This window comes from Aquarana catesbeiana, linkage group LG03, assembly GCF_042186555.1.
Source record: "Aquarana catesbeiana isolate 2022-GZ linkage group LG03, ASM4218655v1, whole genome shotgun sequence".
Taxonomy (NCBI): Eukaryota; Metazoa; Chordata; class Amphibia; order Anura; family Ranidae; genus Aquarana; species Aquarana catesbeiana.
The window spans coordinates 694,308,931-694,330,268 of NC_133326.1; the positions used below are offsets into that span (position 1 = coordinate 694,308,931).

Genomic DNA, 21,338 nt, shown 5'->3' on the forward strand with positions numbered 1-21,338 from the left:
CTGCCAGTGCCCACCAGTGCCACCTACCAGTGCATATCAGTGCTGTTTATCAGTGCTTACCAGTGCCATCTATCAGTGTCTATCAGTGCTGCCAATCAGTGCAGAGGATCTCCCTGTACTTGGCCGCATTCATCTTTCCCTCGATTGCAACCAGTCGTCCTGTCCCTGCAGAAAAACACCCCCACAGCATGATGCTGTCACCACCATGCTTCACTGTTGGGACTGTATTGGACAGGTGATGAGCAGTGCCTGATTTTCTCTACACATACCGCTTAGAATTAAGCCCAACAAGTTCTATCTTGGTCTCATCAGACCAGAGAATGTTATTTCTCACCATCTTGGACTCCTTCAGGTGTTTTTTACGCAAACTCCATGCGGGCTTTCATGTGTCTTGCACTGAGGAGAGGCTTCCATTGGGCCACTCTGCCATAAAGCCCCGACTGGTGGAGAGCTGCAGTGATGGTTGACTTTCTACAACTTTCTCCCATCTCCTGACTGCATCTCTGGAGCTCAGCCACAGTGATCTTTGGGTTCTTCTTTACCTCTGTCACCAAGGCTCTTCTCCCCCTATAGCTCAGTTTGGCCGGATGGCCAGCTCTAGGAAGGGTTCTGTTCGTCCCAAACATCTTCCATTTAAGTATTATGAAGGCCACTGTGCTCTTAGGAACCTTAAGTGCAGCAGAAATTTTTTTGTAACCTTGGCCAGATCTGTGCCTTGCCACAATTCTGTCTCTGAGCTCTTCAGGCAGTTCCTTTGACCTCATGATTCTTATTTGCTCTGACATGCACTGTGAGCTGTAAGGTCTTATATAGACAGGTGTGTGGCTTTCCTAATCAAGTCCAATCAGTTTAAACAAACACAGCTGGACTCAAATGAAGGTGTAGAACCATCTCAAGGATGATCAGAAGAAATGGACAGCACCTGAGTTAAATATATGAGTGTCACAGCAAAGGGTCTGAATACTTAGGACCATGTGATATTTCAGTTTTTCTTCTTTAATAAATCTGCAAAAATGTCAACAATTCTGTGTTTTTCTGTCAATATGGGGTGCTGTGTGTACATTAATGAGGGAAAAAAAGAACTTGATCAAATGGCTGCAATATAACAAAGAGTGAAAAATTTAAGGGGGTCTGAATACTTTCCATCCCCACTGTATATACATATTATATATATATATATATATATATATATATATATATATATATATATATATATATATATATATATATATATATATATATATATATATATATATATATATATATATATATATATATATATATATATATATATAATATATTTTAATATTTTGCAGCGCTACTTAATATAGCATTATTTCAGCAAAAAGCACCAACATATGTATTTAATGTTAACCACAAGAGTCCTGCCAGGCCATCAATTTTCTATAGGCCGGGCAGGACTCTCCTCCTCATGGGTGAATGCCATATGATGCAGCGGACACAGCGGATCACCGATCAGAGTAAAGAGCCAATGACATTGGCTCTTTGCCATGTGTTCAGTTGTGTCCAATCACAGCTGATCCCATGTAAACAAATGCCAGTTACTGTATAAGCATTTCCTTTCCTCAGTCTGTGACAGCAGACATTTACACTGATAACCAGGGCACTGATTATCAGTGCAGCTCTATCAGCGCCATCAGTGCCCATCAGTGCCACCTCATCAGTGCCCATCAATGCAGCATTTCACTGCCCATCAGTGCCCATTGGTTCAGCCTATCAGTGCAGCCCCATTAGTACTCATCAGTTAAAGAGAAAAATTGCTTATTTGCAACATTTTATAACAGAAATGGAAAAAGGTTTTTTTTTCAACGTTTTTGGTCTTTTTTTTGTTTAGCAAAAAATAAAAAACCCAGTGGTGATTAAATACCACAAAAAGAAAGCTCTATCTGTCTCAAAAAAGTATACAAATTTAATTTGGGTACAGTGTTGCATGAGCGCGCAATTGTCATTCAAAGTGTGATAGCGTTGAAAGCTGAAAATGTACCTGAGCAGGAAGGGGGTGAGGTGAAAGTACCCAGTAGGCAAGTGGTTAAAGTATGTCCATACAAACCTCTGATGAAACCCTGTCCCTTAGGCAGAAAAGGTTACCAACAAAACTTTGAAATTATGTTGGTTAAAAGGGCAAGGCCACTGCTTAGGATTTTTTTTTCAGGATTTTATTCCTTAATTTTTTTTTCACCTGATGATCCTGCAAATAACACATTCAATCCTATGGTGACAACGCTCACTCACTCAATGTATCTATGGAGGGAGACAAGGTTGTCACAAGGGGACAGGACCACTAACATGTCTTCCTTGCTAATGGTGGACAGGATAATTAGTAGTTTAAAAAGGGGTTCAAAGAAGATGAAATAAATATAGCATTGTTTAAAGTGATTGCAAAAGTTGTTTTTTTTACTTACGGTAAATAAAATAATTAACATGTATATGTACCCCTTGAAAGTATTCATACAACTTAAAATTTTCCACATTTTGTCATATTACAACCAAATATGTAAATTAATTTTATTGGGATTTTCTGTGATAGACAAACACAAAGTGGCACATAATTGTGAAGTGGAAGAAAAATGATAAATGGTTTTCCAATTTTTTTACAAATAAATATCTGAAAAGTGTGGCGTGCATTTGTATTCAGCCCCCTTTACTCTGATAGCCCTAAGTAAAATCTAGTGGAACCAATTGTCTTCAGACATCACCTAATTCGTAAATAGAGTCCACCTGTGTGTAAATTAGTCTCAGTATAAATACAGCTGTTCTGTGAAGCCCTCAGAGGTTTGCTAGACAACCTTCGTGAACAAACATCATCATGAAGGCCAAGGAACACACCAGACAGGCCAGGGATAATGTTGTGGAGAAGGTTGAAGTAGGGTTAGGTTATAAAAAAAATATCCCAAGCTTTAAACATTTTATGGAGCACCGTTCAATCCATTATCTGAAAATTGAATGAGTGTGGCACAACTGCAAACCTACCAAGACATGGCCGTCCACTGAAACTGACCGGACAAGGAGAGTATTCATCAGAGAAGCAGCCAAGTGGCCCATGGTAACTCTGGAGGAGCTGCATAGATCCACAGCTCAGGTGGAAGAATCTGTCCACAGGACAATTATTAGTCGTGCACTCCACAAATCTGGCCTTTATGGAAGAGTGGCAAGAAGAAAGCCATTATTGAAAGAAACCCATAAAAAGTCCAGTTTGCAGTTTGTGAGAAGCCATGTGGGGGACACAACAAACAAATGGAAGAAGGTGCTCTGGTCAGATGAGACCAAAATTGAACTTTTTGGCCTAAAAGCAAAACGCTATGTGTGGTGGAAAACTAACCCTGAACACACAATAACCACCGTGAAACATGGTGCTGGCAGCATCGTGTTGTGGGGATGCTTTTCTTCAGCACAGACAGGGAAGCTGGTAAGAATTGATGGGAAGGTGGATGGAGCCAAATACAGAGCAATCTTAGGAGAAAACCTGTTAGAGTCTGCAAAACACTTGAGACTGGGGTGGAGGTTCATCTTCCAGCAGGACAACAACCCTAAACACACAGCCAGAGCTACAATGGAATGATTTAGATCAAAGCATATTCATGTGTTAGAATGGCCCAGTCAAAGTCCAGACCTAAATCCAATTGAGAATCTGTGGCAAGACTTGAAAATTGCTGTTCACAGACGCTCTCCATCCAATCTGACAGAGCTTGAGCTATTTTGCAAACAAGAATGGGCAAAAATGTCACTCTCTGGATGTGCAAAGCTGGTAGAGACATTCCCAAAAAGACTTGCAGCTGTAATTGCCATGAAAGGTGGTTCTACAAAGTACTGACTCGGGGGCTGAATACAAATGCACGCCACACTTTTCACATATTTATTTCTAAAAAAAAAATTAAAACCATTTATCATTTTCCTTCCATGTCACAATTATGTGCCACTTTGTGTTGGTCTATCACATAAAATCAGAATAAAATGCATTTACGTTTTTTGTTTTAACATGACAGAATGTGGAAAATGTCAAGAGGTATGAATACTTTTTCAAGGCACTGTAAATGCTCTGTGCAATGGTATTGCACAGAGTAGCCCTGAACTTCCTCTTCTGTGTCCTCTGCTGGCTCTCTGGTCTCCTTCACTTCTGTGTCTGCCCCCATAGCAAGTGATTGCTATGGGGGCAGATGTGTAGGCTCACTCCTGAGCCATACTATGTGTGTCTGTTGACACACATAGCCAGACTCAGGAGCACCCTGCCCCCACTCCCTCCTCCAAGGATTTGATTGACAGCAGCAGAGCCAATGGCTCCTGCTTCTGCCTTTGAGCCTGTGAGGAGACAGAGAGAGCAGTGCTGCTCTCTTGGGCACAGAGCTTCATCAAGATCATGCTCAGGTAAGTATTTAGGAGGGGCTGGAAAGGAGTCGTTTTTTGAAAGTTTTTTACCTTATTGCAGAGAAAGCATTAGGGTAAAAAAAAACTTTAGTTTTGGAACCTTTGGAACCACTTTATTTCAGTTCAACTTACAGGACATAACAAGGAAACAGCATGTTTGGTAAGATCGAGAGGTATTTTCTGTACTTAGCCTAAAAAAAGAAAACAAATGCTAACATCAAATGAAAAGACTGGTAAGCTGCAAATACATACATTTTGAGTTTTGGTTTAGACATACTTTAACCATAGAGCTGAATACTTTTACAAACCATAAAATCACTCCCATAAAGTTCCTAAAGGGATACATAACATATATCACTCTCGAGGACTAGAAACCTCAATCAGTGCTGGGGATGTGTAATGATTCAAAAACAAACCTATGCCCTATTTTTACCCAAAACGTTGTAAAATCAAATAACACATTCACTAACTCTTGTTTAATCTAGTTAACAGCTGCATATAATCTAACGGCAATCACAGAGGTCATCCTCCTTGGAATTCAATGCCCTGGACACTTAAGAATATTCTTCTTCTTTTTTCTCCTAATGATTTATATATTGACCATTTGTGGGAACCTTTTGATGGTCATTCTGGTGGCCTACAGCAAAGTCCTTCACTCTCCCATGTACTTCTTTCTTGTACAGCTCTCTCTATGTGATATCATGTTGACAACTGATATTGTTCCTAACTTGTTCCAAACTGTTTTATATCAAAATGTATCCATTTCCTTTACAATGTGTATTGCACAGTACTGTATCTTTGTAATCTCCGAATGCTGTGAGGGTCTTCTTCTCACTGTGATGTCATATGACCGTTATTTGGCCGTCTGTAAACCGCTGCATTATGCTTCTATTATGAACAGTATGGTTTGTATTAAACTGGCTATGATACCTTGGCTGTTGAGCATATGTACCATGGTGGTAACTACAACCTCCATTTCCTTTTTGCATTTCTGCGGACACAATAGAATTGACCATTTCTTCTGCGATGTGTCACCTTTGTTGAAACTTTCCTGTTCTGATGTTTCTCTTGTTCAAACAGAGCTGATTTTTCTGAGTGTTCCAGTGCTTTTCATACCATTCTTATTCATCTTGTTTTCCTATATAAATGTTATTGCTACCATCTTAAAAATCCCTTCTGTTACAGGAAAACGGAAGGCCTTTTCCACTTGCAGCTCCCACCTAATGGTGGTGTTCTTATATTACATAACATTGATCTGTATGTATGATCTACCAGCCAACGGGCAGTCTTTGAACTTGTCACTCCTTTACACTGTTGGAATTCCACTGATGAATCCAGTTATATACAGTCTAAGGAACAAAGATATAACAACAGCTGTCAGAGACTTATGTTGTCAAATTGTTAAGTTCTGCATCCACTTTAGTCAACCACTTAAGGACCGAGCCTCTTTCTGAGATTTGGTGTTTACAAATTAAAAACATTTTTTTGCTAGAAAATTACTTAGAACCCCCAAACATTATATATTTTTTTTTTCTAACACCCTAGAGAATAAAATGGCAGTCGTTGCAATACTTTCTTTTACACTGTATTTGCACAGCGGTCTTATAAGTGCACTTTTTTTGGAAAAAATACACTTTTTTGAATTAAAAAAAAAACAACAGTAAAGTTAGCCCAATTTTTTTAAGGTAAATAGAGATATGTGGCACTAACTCAAAGTGCATAAATGTGATGAAATAAATATAATCAAATTTTTCAAGTAAAGTGCATATGCGTAAAGAGCAAAATCACATATAACAGGTTTATTCAAAACAACATAGTAACTTACATGTAAAATGAACAGCACAGATCCCAGTACTTCCGGTCTCGGACGGAAGTGATGACACCTGACTCTTCCCTAAGGAGAAGACATGTAAGTTACTATGTTGTTTTAAATAAACCTGTTTTGAATACTGCACAATGGGGATACTCCTTTCTATTGCATGCCTCCACCCAACTTGCCAAACTTGAGGCCTTCCATTCACTAAACTTTTTAGACACACCTCGTAAGTAAACCCATGGGCAGAAATGTAATATGCTGTAATATAGTTTACCAGACCGTCTACAGTATGTGGTGGTTGCCTTAGTGAAGTGGCAACGAGGGTCAGTTTATGTGGCTATAGTTATGTGCGTAGTAAGACTGATCTAGAGTTTCAGCTAAAAGAGTATTCAGTACATCTCATGTTCAGTGCACTTGTGACAGGCTGTGGTTAAACACTGAATTCACCCATCCCCCCCCCCAGCATAGACATCTGTGCTCACCACACTGACGCTCACCTTCCTGAAGCTATAGTATGTTAGCTGATTAACAAGATAGATAGGTAGATAAGGAAAAACCGCAAATGCAAGCCTGCAAGATTCTTGCAAGAATACAAAGAATTTGCTTTGCTAAATTGCTTTGCATCAATAAGCGTAGGTTAACTGTTTTAAAAGTTTAGATGTTTGTATAACAGAAATATACCGCCTGTTTGCTTGTGACGCAATATATTGAAATTATATGTACACTGTATGAGCTGTAATTTGGGCACTTGGCATCCAGACGTGAGTCAGGGCCAGGCGTCCACTGTTGGCCAAAGTGGAATAAACCTCCCTTAATTGAGTCCTGTGTCCAGCAAAGTCATTTACCGATTTTCTGGCCTCCTATAACATTAGTTTTCTTTTGTTTCTCTTTATTTTCACATGGTTATCCTGCCAACAAAACATTTCTTTGCTCAGCAACTGCTGTCAAGCTGTCTCAGTTCATCCAAGCTATATCCTGCATTGAGTCCTGATGAAAGATGAGTGATGTTTGCCCTGAAATGAAGCGGCTGTTTTTATAAGATTTTTTTTTCCAACAATTAAAGTGATTGCAAAGCTTTGGCTTTTTTAACATAATAACAAACATGTGGTTCATACCTGATCTGGTTTTGCACAAAGCAGCCCCAATCATCCTCTTTTGGGTTCTCCGCTAGTGCTCCTGGCTTCCCCCATCTGCCAAGTGCCCCCATAGATATGAGTACTCGAGCAGGCTCACTCTAAAGCTGCCTTGTCTGCATCTATTGACACAAACAGTGTGACCTGGCCCCGTCACTGGTTCCCTCATCACAGAATTTGATTGACAACTGTCAATCTGCCCTATGATGAGGGAAAGAGCAGATAGAGCTGCTGATCTCATGCACAGTGCTGGATTGAGATTGGTCTCAGAGGGGGCTGGGGGGCATCCTATGATACAGAAGGATTTTTTTTTTACCTTAATTCATGGAATGCATTATGGTAAAAGGAAAAAAAATAGGCTTTAGAACCACTTTAACACTTTAACTGTCACTCTAAGGCAGGAAGTGTGTTGGAACTATATAACACCACCCCCTTTCTCCATCTCCTTAACATAGGCCAGTGGTGTTCTGTATTCCACAACAGTGAACTAATAAAGCCTTATAACACTGCTTGAGATAACACTGCACAGTGCACAGTCAGAAGACACAGGAAGCTACATGCTCACTGGACTGATGGCAGGATCAACAGGTATTTTTTAAAGTTGCAATGTTTTTCAAAAAATCAAAACATGGAGAAATGTACATGACTTGGATAAATGTACTGATTTTTTTTTTTTGGGGGGGGGGGGGTGTTATTGTTTTTTTTTTTTGTTTATACATAATATTCTTTAAAGTGGAAACCTGGGCAAAAGTTATTTTTCCAATTCTTTAACAGGCCAAACTGACAATCAAATGTAGCAGTTGAAGGGGTGGGTGAAACCCTATGAAACCATATTACACTGGTAGAGGTACTTGCAATAGTAAGCTTAAGTTCATGTGTTTAAAACCTTTTTTCCCAAAAAGAAAAAAAAATATCTGTAACTGTTTACAAAGCTACAATTAAAACTACCACCTAAGACTACCCTGTTCATAATGTGACAATGTTGCTTTGGAATTTCACTGCAGAATGAACGGCGTTGTCACGCTAATAGAAGAAATAGAAAAATAGTCAGTCTTCTGACAATAAAATGTTCCACATGGTCCTCCTGGCTCTCCCAACCCAAATGCACTTAAACGTGATATATATTGTGCTTTTCTGACCTTATGTGCCTGATCTCCATGGACCCCCTTCCTTCCCCTCTCCTTACTTTCCCCATTGCCTTCCCTTCCCCCCTTGCCATTCCCCATCTTCCCTGCTTTCCCTATTTCTCCCCTTTCTAGGTACAGCGCTAAAATTGGTCTTCAAATGTTTCCTTTTTGTACACAAATTGATGTCATTTTGTCTTTCAACACGTCTCCTTTTAACGGGATATTTACTCGCATATAGTGGATTTTGTTCACGTGATTTTGAACTTTTACCATGGAGACCATTTCCATACATGTTCATTACATGCCTTGTACCCTTTGAAAATACCTAATAAAGATCCATTGAACATTAAAATGTTTGACAATAGAGAGAAAGAAAAGCAAAAACTGCTTTGTAAATTCTGCTGACACACTTTCTCATATGTGTCATTAAATCCTGCTTTTTGTCTCAAAGTATGTGGCCTATTCCAGTGTTCTGGCACTGTAAAGGTTTCACATAAGTTTTCGCAGCTGGATTTCAGCTGCCAAATATTGAATGTTTGCCACAGGTCCTGCATTGCGCCTAAAAGTTTGCAGTCTATTCTAATGCCCATTCACTGTAAAGATGCCACACAATGTTTGTGAAGCTAGAATTTGGCTGCCAAATTTCTAATGTTTTCTGCAGGGAAAATCATGCCTTGCACCTCAAAGCTGTGGAAAATTCTGGTGCTCCAGAATTCACAAATATGCTATTGTATTTTGATAGTACACTCTAATATTTATTTCAAGATACAACTTACCTATCTCTCCCTTTTACATTATAACCATACCAAGCTGCCTACACAATTTGCAGCTATGGCACAATATGTGTGCAAATAATACACTCTAATATAAATTTCAAAATAAAACTTCCCTTGTCTTCCCCTCTTACATTGCAGCCTAACCAATCTGCTTACATACAGCAACCGAACAATATTTGTGGCTATTGTTTTACAAATAATATTGTATTACAAGCTACTTACATACTGTCCAACTACTGAGCAATTTTTGTTGCTATTGTCTCTCAAATAATACACGGTAACTTATATTTTAAGATAAAACCTTTGTCTCTCCCTTTTATATTGCATCACTTCCAATCTGTTTACCTACTGTCAGGTAATCAAACAATATTTGTGGATACTGTCACTCATATAGTATACTCTAATGTTTATTTAAATATAAAACTTGCCTTGTTTGCTTCATTTTCAAGTGTTTGCATACCATTCTGGTGTATTTTTCTGCCACGTGCTTTAAGTTTTTTTTTTTTTTGTATATGTTATGAATACTTGGAGATATGGGGATGGTGTAAGGTTCTGGCTCTAGACAATTTTTAACACAGAAAGAATACTGATTAAAAAGCAGTCAAAAATGGGGCTAAGGGGTTTTAATGGTGTATAACCTCTAAAGAAAACACAGACATACACATAATCAATAGACAGTGCTGCCCTATAAAAAACATCAATAATAATAAAAGTGTAAAAATCATAATCAATAAACATATTAAGTTTATATTAGTTCATATATATAGTATCTGTGACTAATTGAAGTGAATTAAAAAAATCAATACATCAACGATGCAAAAATCCAAAAGGCTTGTGCTTTCCTCCACCAGTATCACAGGCTGCTCAACTCACATCTGAGCCAAATCAGCAGTGTTCCCCAATAGATTCTGCCCTCCAAATCGCTTATTCACATGAGATAAAAACCCCGATCATCTCACACAATATGATAGATATGCAAAAGTAGGAAGGCAGAATCTAGTGCTCTCCATTTAAAATGTTTAAATATATATAAAAAAGGTAAGTTTCACAACTCACAAAGATGGCACTGTAAGCTGTGCAAGCTAAAGACCCATTTCAGACACAATTGGTCTCAAGATGGCCACAATGTAACGTCAATACGCAGGGTCCATTCCCTAGACGCGTATCGTCAAAGCATTGACTCCTTCAGTAAGGACCTTTACTGAACCCTGGACCCTTACTGAAGAAGTCAATGCTTTGACGATGCGTCTAGGGGACAGAGCCTGATTTGTCCCTGAAACAGGGAACAGGGACTCACCGGACCCATGCTGTGAGCCACATCCAAAGACAGTGTGGACCCAGCCTAACACCAACATTATATATGTCTCAACTCTAACTGGTGTAGCCAGGTTGGGTATTATTAAAATCCCAATGACACAACAAAGTTTAAAAAACATTTGAACATTGTTAATAATCCAAAAAATCTCCATAAAAAAAAAGTCCATAGATTTGAGAGGGGCTGGATAACACAATGTTTTTGCAAATATAAGTGGCAAATAGTCCCAACACAAAGTTAAGAAGTATAACAGTAGATAAAGTTAGTGTGCAGGAAAACCAAATGTGCAGATCTCAGGTTTTAAACCTCACCTAAAGTGCCTCATCAAATCCCCTTTCGTGAGAAAGACTCACCAGAGAGAGAGGATACAGGAATTTATGAATAGGAAATCACTGAAACAAGTGGAACTTCCAGGAACCAGATGAAATATTGGAAGTGCTGTATTTAACCAAGTGATGTCAATTCTGTCCTGTGAGTCAGTCTCATGAAGGAAGTTTGATGAGGCACTTTAGTTGATGTTTGAAGTCTGAGATCTGCCTGGTTTTCCTGCACACTAACTATATCTACTATTATACTTCTTAACTTTGTGTTGGGACTATTTGTACTATAATGCAATGCATTCTCAGAAAACTACAGTGGCTGCAGATTGAAAAGGAAAGTACATTTTTAATAACATTTAATTACAATATTATTAGTGTCACAATTATATGCGCTATATTATTTTTTCTTTATTTGCTATTTTTTTCCCACGAAAGTGGAGTTACCCTTTAACCACCTCCCGACCAAGCGCCGCAGTTATACTGTGGCAGGTTGGCTCCCCTGCGCGAGCCGTCATAGCTATATGTTGGCTTGCGGGGTCGGGATAGCAGGTGCGCGCGCCCGCTGCACAGTGGGAGTGCCGATGCTCGTGGCCGGCGGTCATCACGATTGTGACCAGGAGACACAGAACAGGGACCAGTGTGTGTAAGCACACACGTCCCTGTTCTGTTCTGACAGGAGTGACAGATCGTGTGCTCCTATTAGCTAGGAACCACGATCCGTCACTTCTTCTAGTCTAGTGGGTCAAGCAACTCCAGTAATGCCCCCTCTGATGAAGCTTCTTTGTGATGTTGCCCTCCTGTCTGTGATAAATCTTGAAAGAAAAAATACTATATATTGTGTAGTATGTCTGGTACAGTCAATAAATACCATGCATTCATATTGTGCTTACATCAAACGAATCTCCATCAGATCCAAATGTGTTATTATATACAGTGTGTACCCTTTTCATCATGTATCTCAAATAAAGCCTTTCATAATATTCACATGCATCTGTTGTTTGTCTCAACCTCTCCTCCAGATGGATTCTTTCTCTCCTCACCACAATGCGGTGTGTTGGAAACTGTAAGAAATGAAAAAAACTCACATAGTTTGATCCCAAATAGCAACCAATTGTGCTGCAAGCTTTAAAATTACTTGCTAAGCTGTTGCTAAACTTGCCAGGCTTCACAAGTCTGTTGCACAATTGCAGCAAGTCCGCATTGCATGACTTTGCAAACATTCTGCAAGTCTGCTGCAAGTTCTGGTTCAGTTATATTGTGCAATAGTCATCCCACCACAGGGGTCACTGTGGCTGAATTGTCATGCTGTAGACTTGCAGAGCTTTTGCTGTAGACTAGGGATGAGTCGAACACCCTCCTGTTCGGTTCGCACCAGAACTTGCGAACAGTCAAAAAATTTGTTCGAACACGCGAACACCGTTAAAGTCTATGGGACACGAACATGAATAATCAAAAGTGATAATTTTAAAGGCTTATATGCAAGTTATTGTCATAAAAAGTGTTTGGGGACCTGGGTCCTGCCCCAGGGGACATGGATCAATGCAAAAAAAGTTCTAAAAATGGCCATTTTTTCGGGAGCAGTGATTTTAATAATGCTTAAATTGAAACAATAAAAGTGTAATATCCCTTTAAATTTCATACCTGGGGGGTGTCTATAGTATGCCTGTAAAGGGGCGCATGTTTCCCGTTTTTAGAACAGTCTGACAGTAAAATGACATTTCAAAGGAAAAAAGTCATTTAAAACTACTTGCGGCTATTAATGAATTGCCGGTCCAACAATACACATAGAAGTTCATTGATAAAAATGGCATGGGAATTCCCCACAGGGGAACCCCGAACCAAAATTTAAAAAAAAAATGACGTGGGGGGTCCCCCTAAATTCCATAACAGCCCCTTCAGGTCCGGTATGGATATTAAGGGGAACCCCGGCCAAAATTTAAAAAAAAATGGCGTGGGATCCCCCTTAAAAATCTATACCAGACCCTTATCCGAGCACGCAACCTGGCAGGCCACAGGAAAAGAGGGGGGGATGAGAGAGCACCCCCCCTCCTGAACCATACCAGGCTACATGCCCTCAACATTGGGAGGGTGCTTTGGGGTAGCCCCCCCAAAACACCTTGTCCCCATGTTGATGAGGACAAGGGCCTCATCCCCACAACCCTGGCCGGTGGTTCTGGGGGTCTGCGGGTGGGGGGCTTATCAGAATCTGGAAGCCCCCTTTAACAAGGGGACCCCCAGATCCCGACCCTCCCCCTGTGTGAAATGGCAAGGGGGTACAAAAGCACCCCTACCATTTCACAAAAAAACTGTCAAAAATGTTAAAAATGAAAAGAGACAGTTTTTGACAATTCGTTTATTTAAATGCTTCTTCTTTCTTCTATCTTCTTTCTTCTTTCTTCTATCTTCTATCTTCCTTCAGTTTCTTCCTCCATCTTCTTCTTCTTCTGGTTCTTCTGGTTCTTCTGGTTCTTCCTCTGGTGTTCTCATTCGGCATCCTCCTCTGCGGCGTCGGCGTCTTCTTCCCTTCTTCTCCGGACCGCTCCGCATCCATGATGGCATGGAGTGAGGCTCCTTCTGTGTGACGCTTCTCCTCTTCTGACGGTTCTTAAATAACGGGGGGGCGGGGCCACCCGGTGACCCCACCCCCCTCTGACGCACGGGAACTTGACGGGACTTACCTGTGTCATTCCCTGTGACGTCAGAGGGAGGCGGGGTCACCCGTTACATAACCCCGCCCCCTTCTGACATCATGGGTAATGCTACAGGGAAGTCCCCGTCAAGTCTCCGTGCGTCAGAGGGGGGTGGGGTAACCGGGTGGCTCCGGCCTCCCCTGTTATTTAAGAACCGTCAGAAGAGAGAAGCATCACACAGCGGGAGCCTCCCTCCATGCCATCATGGATGCGGAGCGGCCCAAGGAGAAGAAGGGAAGAAGATGCCGACGCCAAGGAGGAAGATGACGGACGAGAACTCCGGAGGAAGAACCAGAAGAACCAGAAGAAGAAGATGGAGGAAGAAACCAAAGGAAGAAAGAAGAAGCATTTAAATAAAGGAATTGTCAAAAACTGTCTCTTGTCATTTTTAACATTTTTGACAGTTTTTTAGTGAAATGGTAGGGGTACTTTTGTACCCCCTTACCATTTCACACAGGGGGGAGGGCCGGGATTTGGGGGTCCCCTTGTTAAAGGGGGCTTCCAGATTCCGATAAGCCCCCCGCCCGCAGACCCCCACAACCACTGGCCAGGGTTGTGGGGATGAGACCCTTGTCCTCATCAACATGTGGACAAGGTGTTTTGGGGGGCTACCCCAAAGCACACTCCCAATGTTGAGGGCATGTGGCCTGGTACGGTTCAGGAGGGGGGGCGCTCTCTCGTCCCCCCTCTTTCCCTGTGGCCTGCCAGGTTGCGTGCCTGGATAAGGGTCTGTTATGGATTTTTGGGGGGTTCCCCTTAAAATCCATACCAGACCTGAAGGGTCTGGTATAGATTTTGAGGGGGATCCCACGCCATTTTTTTTTAAATTTTGGTCCCTGTGGGGAATTCCCATGCTGTTTTTATCAATGAACTTTTATGTGTATTGTCGGACCTGCAATTCATTAATAGCCGCGTGTAGTTTTAAATGACTTTTTTCCTTTGAAATGTCATTTTGCTGTCAGACTGTTCTAAACACGGGAAACATGCGCCCCTTTACAGGCATACTATAGACACCCCCAGGTACAAAATTTAAAGGGATATTACACTTTTATTGTTTCACTTTAAGCATTATTAAAATCACTGCTCCCAAAAAAACGGACATTTTTAAAACTTTTTTTTGCATTGATCCATGTCCCCTGGGGCAGGACCCAGGTCCCCAAACAACTTTTATGACAATACCATGCATATAAGCCTTTAAAATTAGCACTTTTGATTTCTCCCATAAACTTTTAAAGGGTGTTCCGTGGCATTCGAATTTGCAGCGAACGCCCCAAATTGTTCGCTGTTTGGCAAACTGGCGAACAGCCGATGTTTGAGTTGAACATGAGTTTGACTCGAACTCGAAGCTCATCCCTACTGTAGACTCACTAATTCAACTTTGCTACGAATTGAAAAAGTGTCAGCTAGAACTTGTGCTTTAAGTGCTCTGCAAGTGTACAACTTGCCAGTGAAAATGTGCAGCAAGTTAACAAGACTACAGCCTTGTACACAAGATCGGATTTTCCGCAGACAAAACGTCAGACTTTTGTCCGAAGGGTGTGTGCCTGGATTTTTTTTTGCATACAAACGGTACACAATTGTCAGCCAACAGACACGAATGTAGTGATGTACTACGAGATGATAAAGAGGAAGTTCAATTGTTAGGTGCCACCCTTTGGGCTCCTTCTGCTAATTTCATGTTAGTAGAAGTTTGGTGAGTGTTGATTCGCACTTTTCATTTTTCACTTTTCATTTTGCACTTTTCATTTCGCACTTTTCATTTTGTGCTTTTCATTTTGCACTTTTCATTTCGCACTTTTAAATTTGTGCTTTTTATTTTGTGCTTTTCATTTCGTGCTTTTAAGTTCATTTCTGAACAGCTGTTCGTCAACCAGACATGTTGCGGAATCGGAGGAGATAACATGTATTATTGGCCTTGAAGTTATTGCTTTGACCCAAGTCCAGTCCAGGAACAGGAGGAGGAGGATTTCTTGGACCAAAAATTGGTTGCTTTATTAATTGTGACCAGTTATGTCATATGCTTTTGCTGTGGGAGCTTCAGGAGAATAGTCCAGATGATTTTTGGAATTATCTCCGGATGACGGACCCCTGCTTTCACTGCTTGGCATTGTTGCCCCCTATATTAAGAAGCAGGACACATGCATGAGGCTTTTATTTTATTTTTTTGTTGAATAATGATTTGATTTGGTATATTTTATATATTTTTGGATGCATAGAATGCACTTTTTGGTTAAGTTCTATTTGCAGATATCATGTCTAATTGTACTTGTTTTCTTTTTTTTAATGCACATTAAAAAAAATTGTGTAGAATAATGCTTGGCTATGTGTTCAAATGACAGTTTGGGAGTAGACATTTACATTTAAAAAAATACAAGGTAAAATTAACAAGGGACACCAACATAGTTGTATCTTTGATCTTAAAAACTACGGGATAATGGTGTTGTGGTAACTTGCCCAAAAAAAAACAAGCCTAATAATATTATTTTTGATATTACTAAAAAATTAAATCCTTTTAAAATACGTTTGGCAGAACTCCATCAGTATCACCAGCAAAGCAGCTTCATTAATAAAGAAGAAGAGAATTGTGCGCTGCATTTCGAGATTTAAGAATTTGCCACGTCACGAATGTTAATTCTCCATTACGAGTGCTAGTTTACAAGACTGACCGCTTATGGCTCGTCCTTGCTTCCCAACATGCGTGTTTGTACTTGTGACTTTTGTCTGACGGACTTGTGTACACACGATCAGAAAATCTGACAATAGACATTTGTCCGTGGAAAATTTATAAACCTGCCATCCAACATTTGTCCCCGGAAAATACGACAACAATAGTCCGATGGAGCGTACAAACGGTCGGATTTTCCGCCAGCAGCCTGTCATCACACAATTCCCGCCGGAAAATCCGATCGTGTGTACGAGGCAAGTTATCCTTGCTATCTGGGATACTGTAGCAAAACGTATTTCACCAACTTTCACAAACATCGAGAAAAAAACAGATACAAATAAAAATAAAAATGTAAACTGTATAAAAAAAATATTAAACAAACCAAAGTCTTTTAAACATTAGCAGCGCTTAAGAAGTTCATATGTGAAATAAAATACAAATAAAGATGAAAAGTTCCACTGTGTACAGCAGGGTGTGGGGTGGTAGCTGATCCGTTTATAAAGAATGTTGAACACCAACTCTCTGCTGATCAAAATCCCAGATAAATCCTTCACCACATTGCTTTTAAGGGAATCCCTTATAGGTAATTCACTTACCAGAAGGTGATGGGTTAATAGGGTGCCTTTCACTGGTTTAATATCGACGGACTTAGTTCACTCAAATTGGACTGGATCCGTGAACGGATATTTGGATAGCTGTCAGCGCACTCTGCAGAGTATTCCCGGATAAGGTATCACAGAAGATCAACGGCGCGAGCAGCTACCCACGCCGTTAATCTTCAGTGATACCTTAGCTGGGAATACCACTCTCATGGGTAATAAGGTATATCAGGACTCAACGATCTATGATACATGCTTATATTATTTTGATACATTGTAAGTGTACATCTATATGGGATCACTTAGTTTTTTAAATAAAATTATTTTCCTTGTCAAAAGAAGTTTATTGAGTATACAATGTTATAAAGATACATAAAGATACATAAAGTAAGTTTACAAGGATCTATAAAGTAAGCTCATTGTTTTACAGTAGGGTTAATATAGGTAAATATCATGAAATTTCAAATATTAAACATTGGGTTCACGTAAACCTAAATTAAAGATATATATCATTTCCTTAGTTACTTTTGTAGGTATTTAAATGATTTATACCTACTATACATATTGTTTACAAGTAGAGTGTATATAGGTCAAATAAATTCTGATAATGAGCTTTAATCGTAAGGTGGAGCAAAGGAAAGAGAAAGAAGAAAAAGGGTTGAAAGGTAGAGGTATGGTCCACAAGGTTGTCCCGCTCGTCAGTTTATTATTCTTTTTAGTTCTCTTTGAAGCCTTAGAATGGGTGTCTCTGTAAGTCATTTAATCTGTTACCATGGCAACAGGACAGAGTCATTGAAATTTGACAGGAACTGTTGTTTTATCCAAGGATGCCAAAGTTTTTCAAATTTTGGAATTTGATTTTGATCGATGGCTACCATCTTAGCATGGGACATTGTATTATTCATTCTGTGAATTGTTTCTGCTAGTACCAATGTAGGAGATTTCCATGCCTTGGCCACTGTTTGTTTTGCAGCCGTTATTAGTTGGATCATAAGTTTGAATTGAGAGAGTGTTAACCATTCCAGTTTTAGATTAAGTAAAGTTAAATATGGATCTGGTTGTATTATTTTTTTAAATATTTTAGATGCAATCACGAAGACTTCCTTCCAGAAGGTTTGGATTACTGGGCACGTCCACCATGTGTGTAAATATGTGCCTATTTCTGGGCATCCTCGAAAACAAAGAGTTGAGGTATTAGGTGAATATTTTGCCACTCTAGTGGGTACAAGGTACCAGCGAGTTAGGACTTTATAATTTGTCTCCAGTGCTAAGATGTTGGGTGAAGATGACTTAGATGTGAGCCATATATTAGACCAGTCCGTGTCTTCTAAAGTTCGTCCCAGGTCCTCCTCCCACCTCTGAACGTAAGAGGGTCTATTAAGATTTGCTACTCCATATAATTGATTATAAAGTGATGAAATTGTACCTTTAGCAAATGGATCTTTTGTACAGATTGATTCAAAAATGGATAATTGGGATAATGGTGTATCCCCTTTAGGAATGGTGTATAGAAATTTTTGATTTGGAGATATCTAAAAATCTCAGAGTTTGGTAGATCATATTTTTCTCTAAGCGATGGGAATGTAAGGAATGATTTAGATGCTATGAAGTCATTTAGTGTCTGAATGCCTGATGTTGTCCAAGCTTTAAAAGAATTTGGGTAGATCCATGCCTGATAAAAGGCCGGATTTCTGATAAAAGAAAGGAGAGGATTGTGTGGAGATTGTAACTGATATTTGGTTTTTAGTTTATCCCAGAGAGATAAGAAGTGTTTAGTTATGGGATTATGAATTTTATGGCGGTCTTTAGGATCAAGCCATAATAAATTTGATATTAATAGAGGGTCATTTTCTGAAGCCTCTATAAATACCCATAATGGGATTTCCTGTTTTGCATGGTATTTGGACAGACTGGCCAAATGTGCTGCTCTGTAGTAGTTAGTAAAATTAGGGTATCCCAGGCCTCCTTTATTTTTGGGAAGATGTAGTGTGTGTATAGGTATACGTGGTTTAGAAGAGCCCCATATAAACGAAGTTGCTCTTTTTTGTACTATTCTCAAAAAATAGGAAGGAATTGGAATAGGGAGGACTCTGAATAGATAAAGCAATTTGGGTAGAATAGTCATTTTGATTGCATTAATCTTCCCTATCCAGGATAAAGGAAGTTGCAACCATTGTTTTATTAGATTTGTGATCTGTCTTAATACAGGAGGATAATTGGTTGAGAATAAGTCAGAATGAGATGCTGTTAAATGAATTCCAAGATATGGGATTGATTTTTCTGCCCATGTGAATGGGAGTGCAGCCCTAGCTGGGATCAATTCCATGTTTGTGAGTGAAATATTAAGCACTAGGCATTTCTTAGGATTAATCATAAGGCCGGATAGGGCTGCAAATCCATCAAGAGCTGGTATTAAGTTAGGACCAGAGACCTGTGGTGATGATAGAAAAAGTAATATATCGTCTGCAAATATACATAATTTGTGTGTAATACCTCCTACTTCAATGCCAGTTATAGTTTGGTTTGTTCTGATGTATTGGGCCATGGGTTCGAGTATAAGGGCAAATAATAAGGGAGATAATGGGCAACCCTGTCGGGTACCTCTTTCGATATTAAAGGCTTCAGATTTGTATCCAGCATATTTTATATAGGCTTTGGGTTTATTATATAATGCTTTGATCCATGTTAAAAAGTGGGGTCCAAAACCCCATTTTTATAATGAATATTGCATATATTGCCAGGATACTGTGTCAAATGCCCTCTTAATATCGAGAGATAGAAAACATAAAGGGATTTTCCGTTTTTTGGCAATTTGTGCCAATAACACTGCTCTGCGTATATTATCGCCTGCCTGTCTATTTGGCATGAAGCCTACTTGATCTCTATGTATTAATTTTCCTATAATGCTATTGAGGCGTTTTGCTATTATTTTTGCTAATAATTTAATATCGAGGTTTAACAGAGAGATAGGCCGATAATTCACACAGGAAGTATCATCAGAAAGGGGTTTTGGGATCATACAAACAATTGCCATTAGTGTTTCTTGCCGAAAAGAATGTCCATCTAGAAGTTTGTTAAAAGTTTCAGTGAGAATGGGAGAGAGTATTTCTGAGAATGTTTTATAGTATAAAGCCGAGTAGCCGTCTGGGCCTGGTCTTTTGTTAAGTTTTAGGTCTTTTATGGCGTTAGCAACTTCATCTATAGTTATAGGCTCATCCAAACTGCTTTTTTGATTCTGAGATAACTCAGGTAAGGTTATTTTTGAGAAGAAGGATTCAGCTTCTGTAGGATTAAATTCATTGTTTGTTTTGTATAAAGTTGCGAGATGTGAGTGAAATTTATGGACTATTTTAACTGGATTACAAGTGTAAACATTTTTTGATAATTTCAAACGTATTGGTTTGAAAGATTTGTTAGTTGAATTTAATGCCCGAGCCAAATATGTACCTGGTTTGTTTGTATTCATGTAGAAATTGTGTTTGGAGCGTTTGACGGATTTATCAACTGACTCAGTGAGAAATAGATCGTATTCCAATCTAGATTTTTCCAGATGAGATTTTGTACTCTGAGATGGATTATCTTGAAATGATATGTAGGCTGCATTAAAATTGAGTTCTATTTTTTTTGCTAGATTTTTGCGTTCCCGTTTAAATAGTGCCATTTGTCTTTGTATTGTACCACGCAAGACAGGCTTATGAGCTTCCCACAGTGTTATTGGGGAGATGTCTGTTGTATTATTAATTGATATGTATTCCTTTAAAGCTTGTTCAATGGCCATCTGATGTAGTGGGTGTTTGAGCATTATGTCTGGTAAGTACCACGTTGGGTCATGCGCTTTTGGTATGGCTGAGGCTATAGTAGTGTATACTGCATTATGGTCAGACCACGGAATCGGAATTATACCTGATGCAATAATTTCTGGTATCATTCCTATTGTTAGAAAAATATGATCTATTCTGGTGAAGGTTTGATGAGGGTGCGAGAAATAAGTGAATTTCTTTTTCATTGGGTTACTTTCTCTCCATGAATCTACCAGATTGTATTTGGAAAGAAGTTGAGAAAAAGGTAATCTAGAGGTTATTTTGGATGGTGTAAAAGGTGATTTATCTAGAAATGGGAGGAGGACCTGGTTCGAATCCCCACACATTATCACTGTTCCTATTTTGTGTGTATTAATCACTTGTAATATATGTGAGAGGAATGGTGTAGGTTGTTTGTTAGGAGCGTAGTAGGAAATCACCGTGATTGCTGTATCCATTATTTAACCCATGAGTATCAGGTATCTACCTTCTGGGTCTTTAATTTCTGATGATAAGGTGAATGGTGTGGATCGGTGAAATGCAATTAGAGTTCCCCTTTGCTTGGTACAGGCAGAAGCCGTGTAAATTTGTTGATAAAAAGGAGAAATATATTTTGGAGTAGAATCTTTGGTGAAGTGTGTTTCTTGGAGGCATACTATGTGAGCCTTCTTGTTATGGAAAGTACGGAAGGCTTTGGTCCTTTTTTGAGGGACA

The 21,338-nt window shown here is 39.5% G+C and overlaps 1 protein-coding gene across 1 annotated transcript in view; it reads left to right on the forward strand.

Annotated features, from left to right (window-relative positions):
* LOC141134237 (olfactory receptor 2D2-like) overlaps positions 1-21,338 on the forward strand; it is a 106,350-nt gene that overhangs the window by 80,200 nt on the left and 4,812 nt on the right. Inside the window, exon 3 of the mRNA XM_073623815.1 lies at positions 4,869-5,759. Coding sequence (XP_073479916.1) covers positions 4,869-5,759 — 891 coding nt within the window. The remainder of the gene's footprint in view (positions 1-4,868; positions 5,760-21,338) is intronic.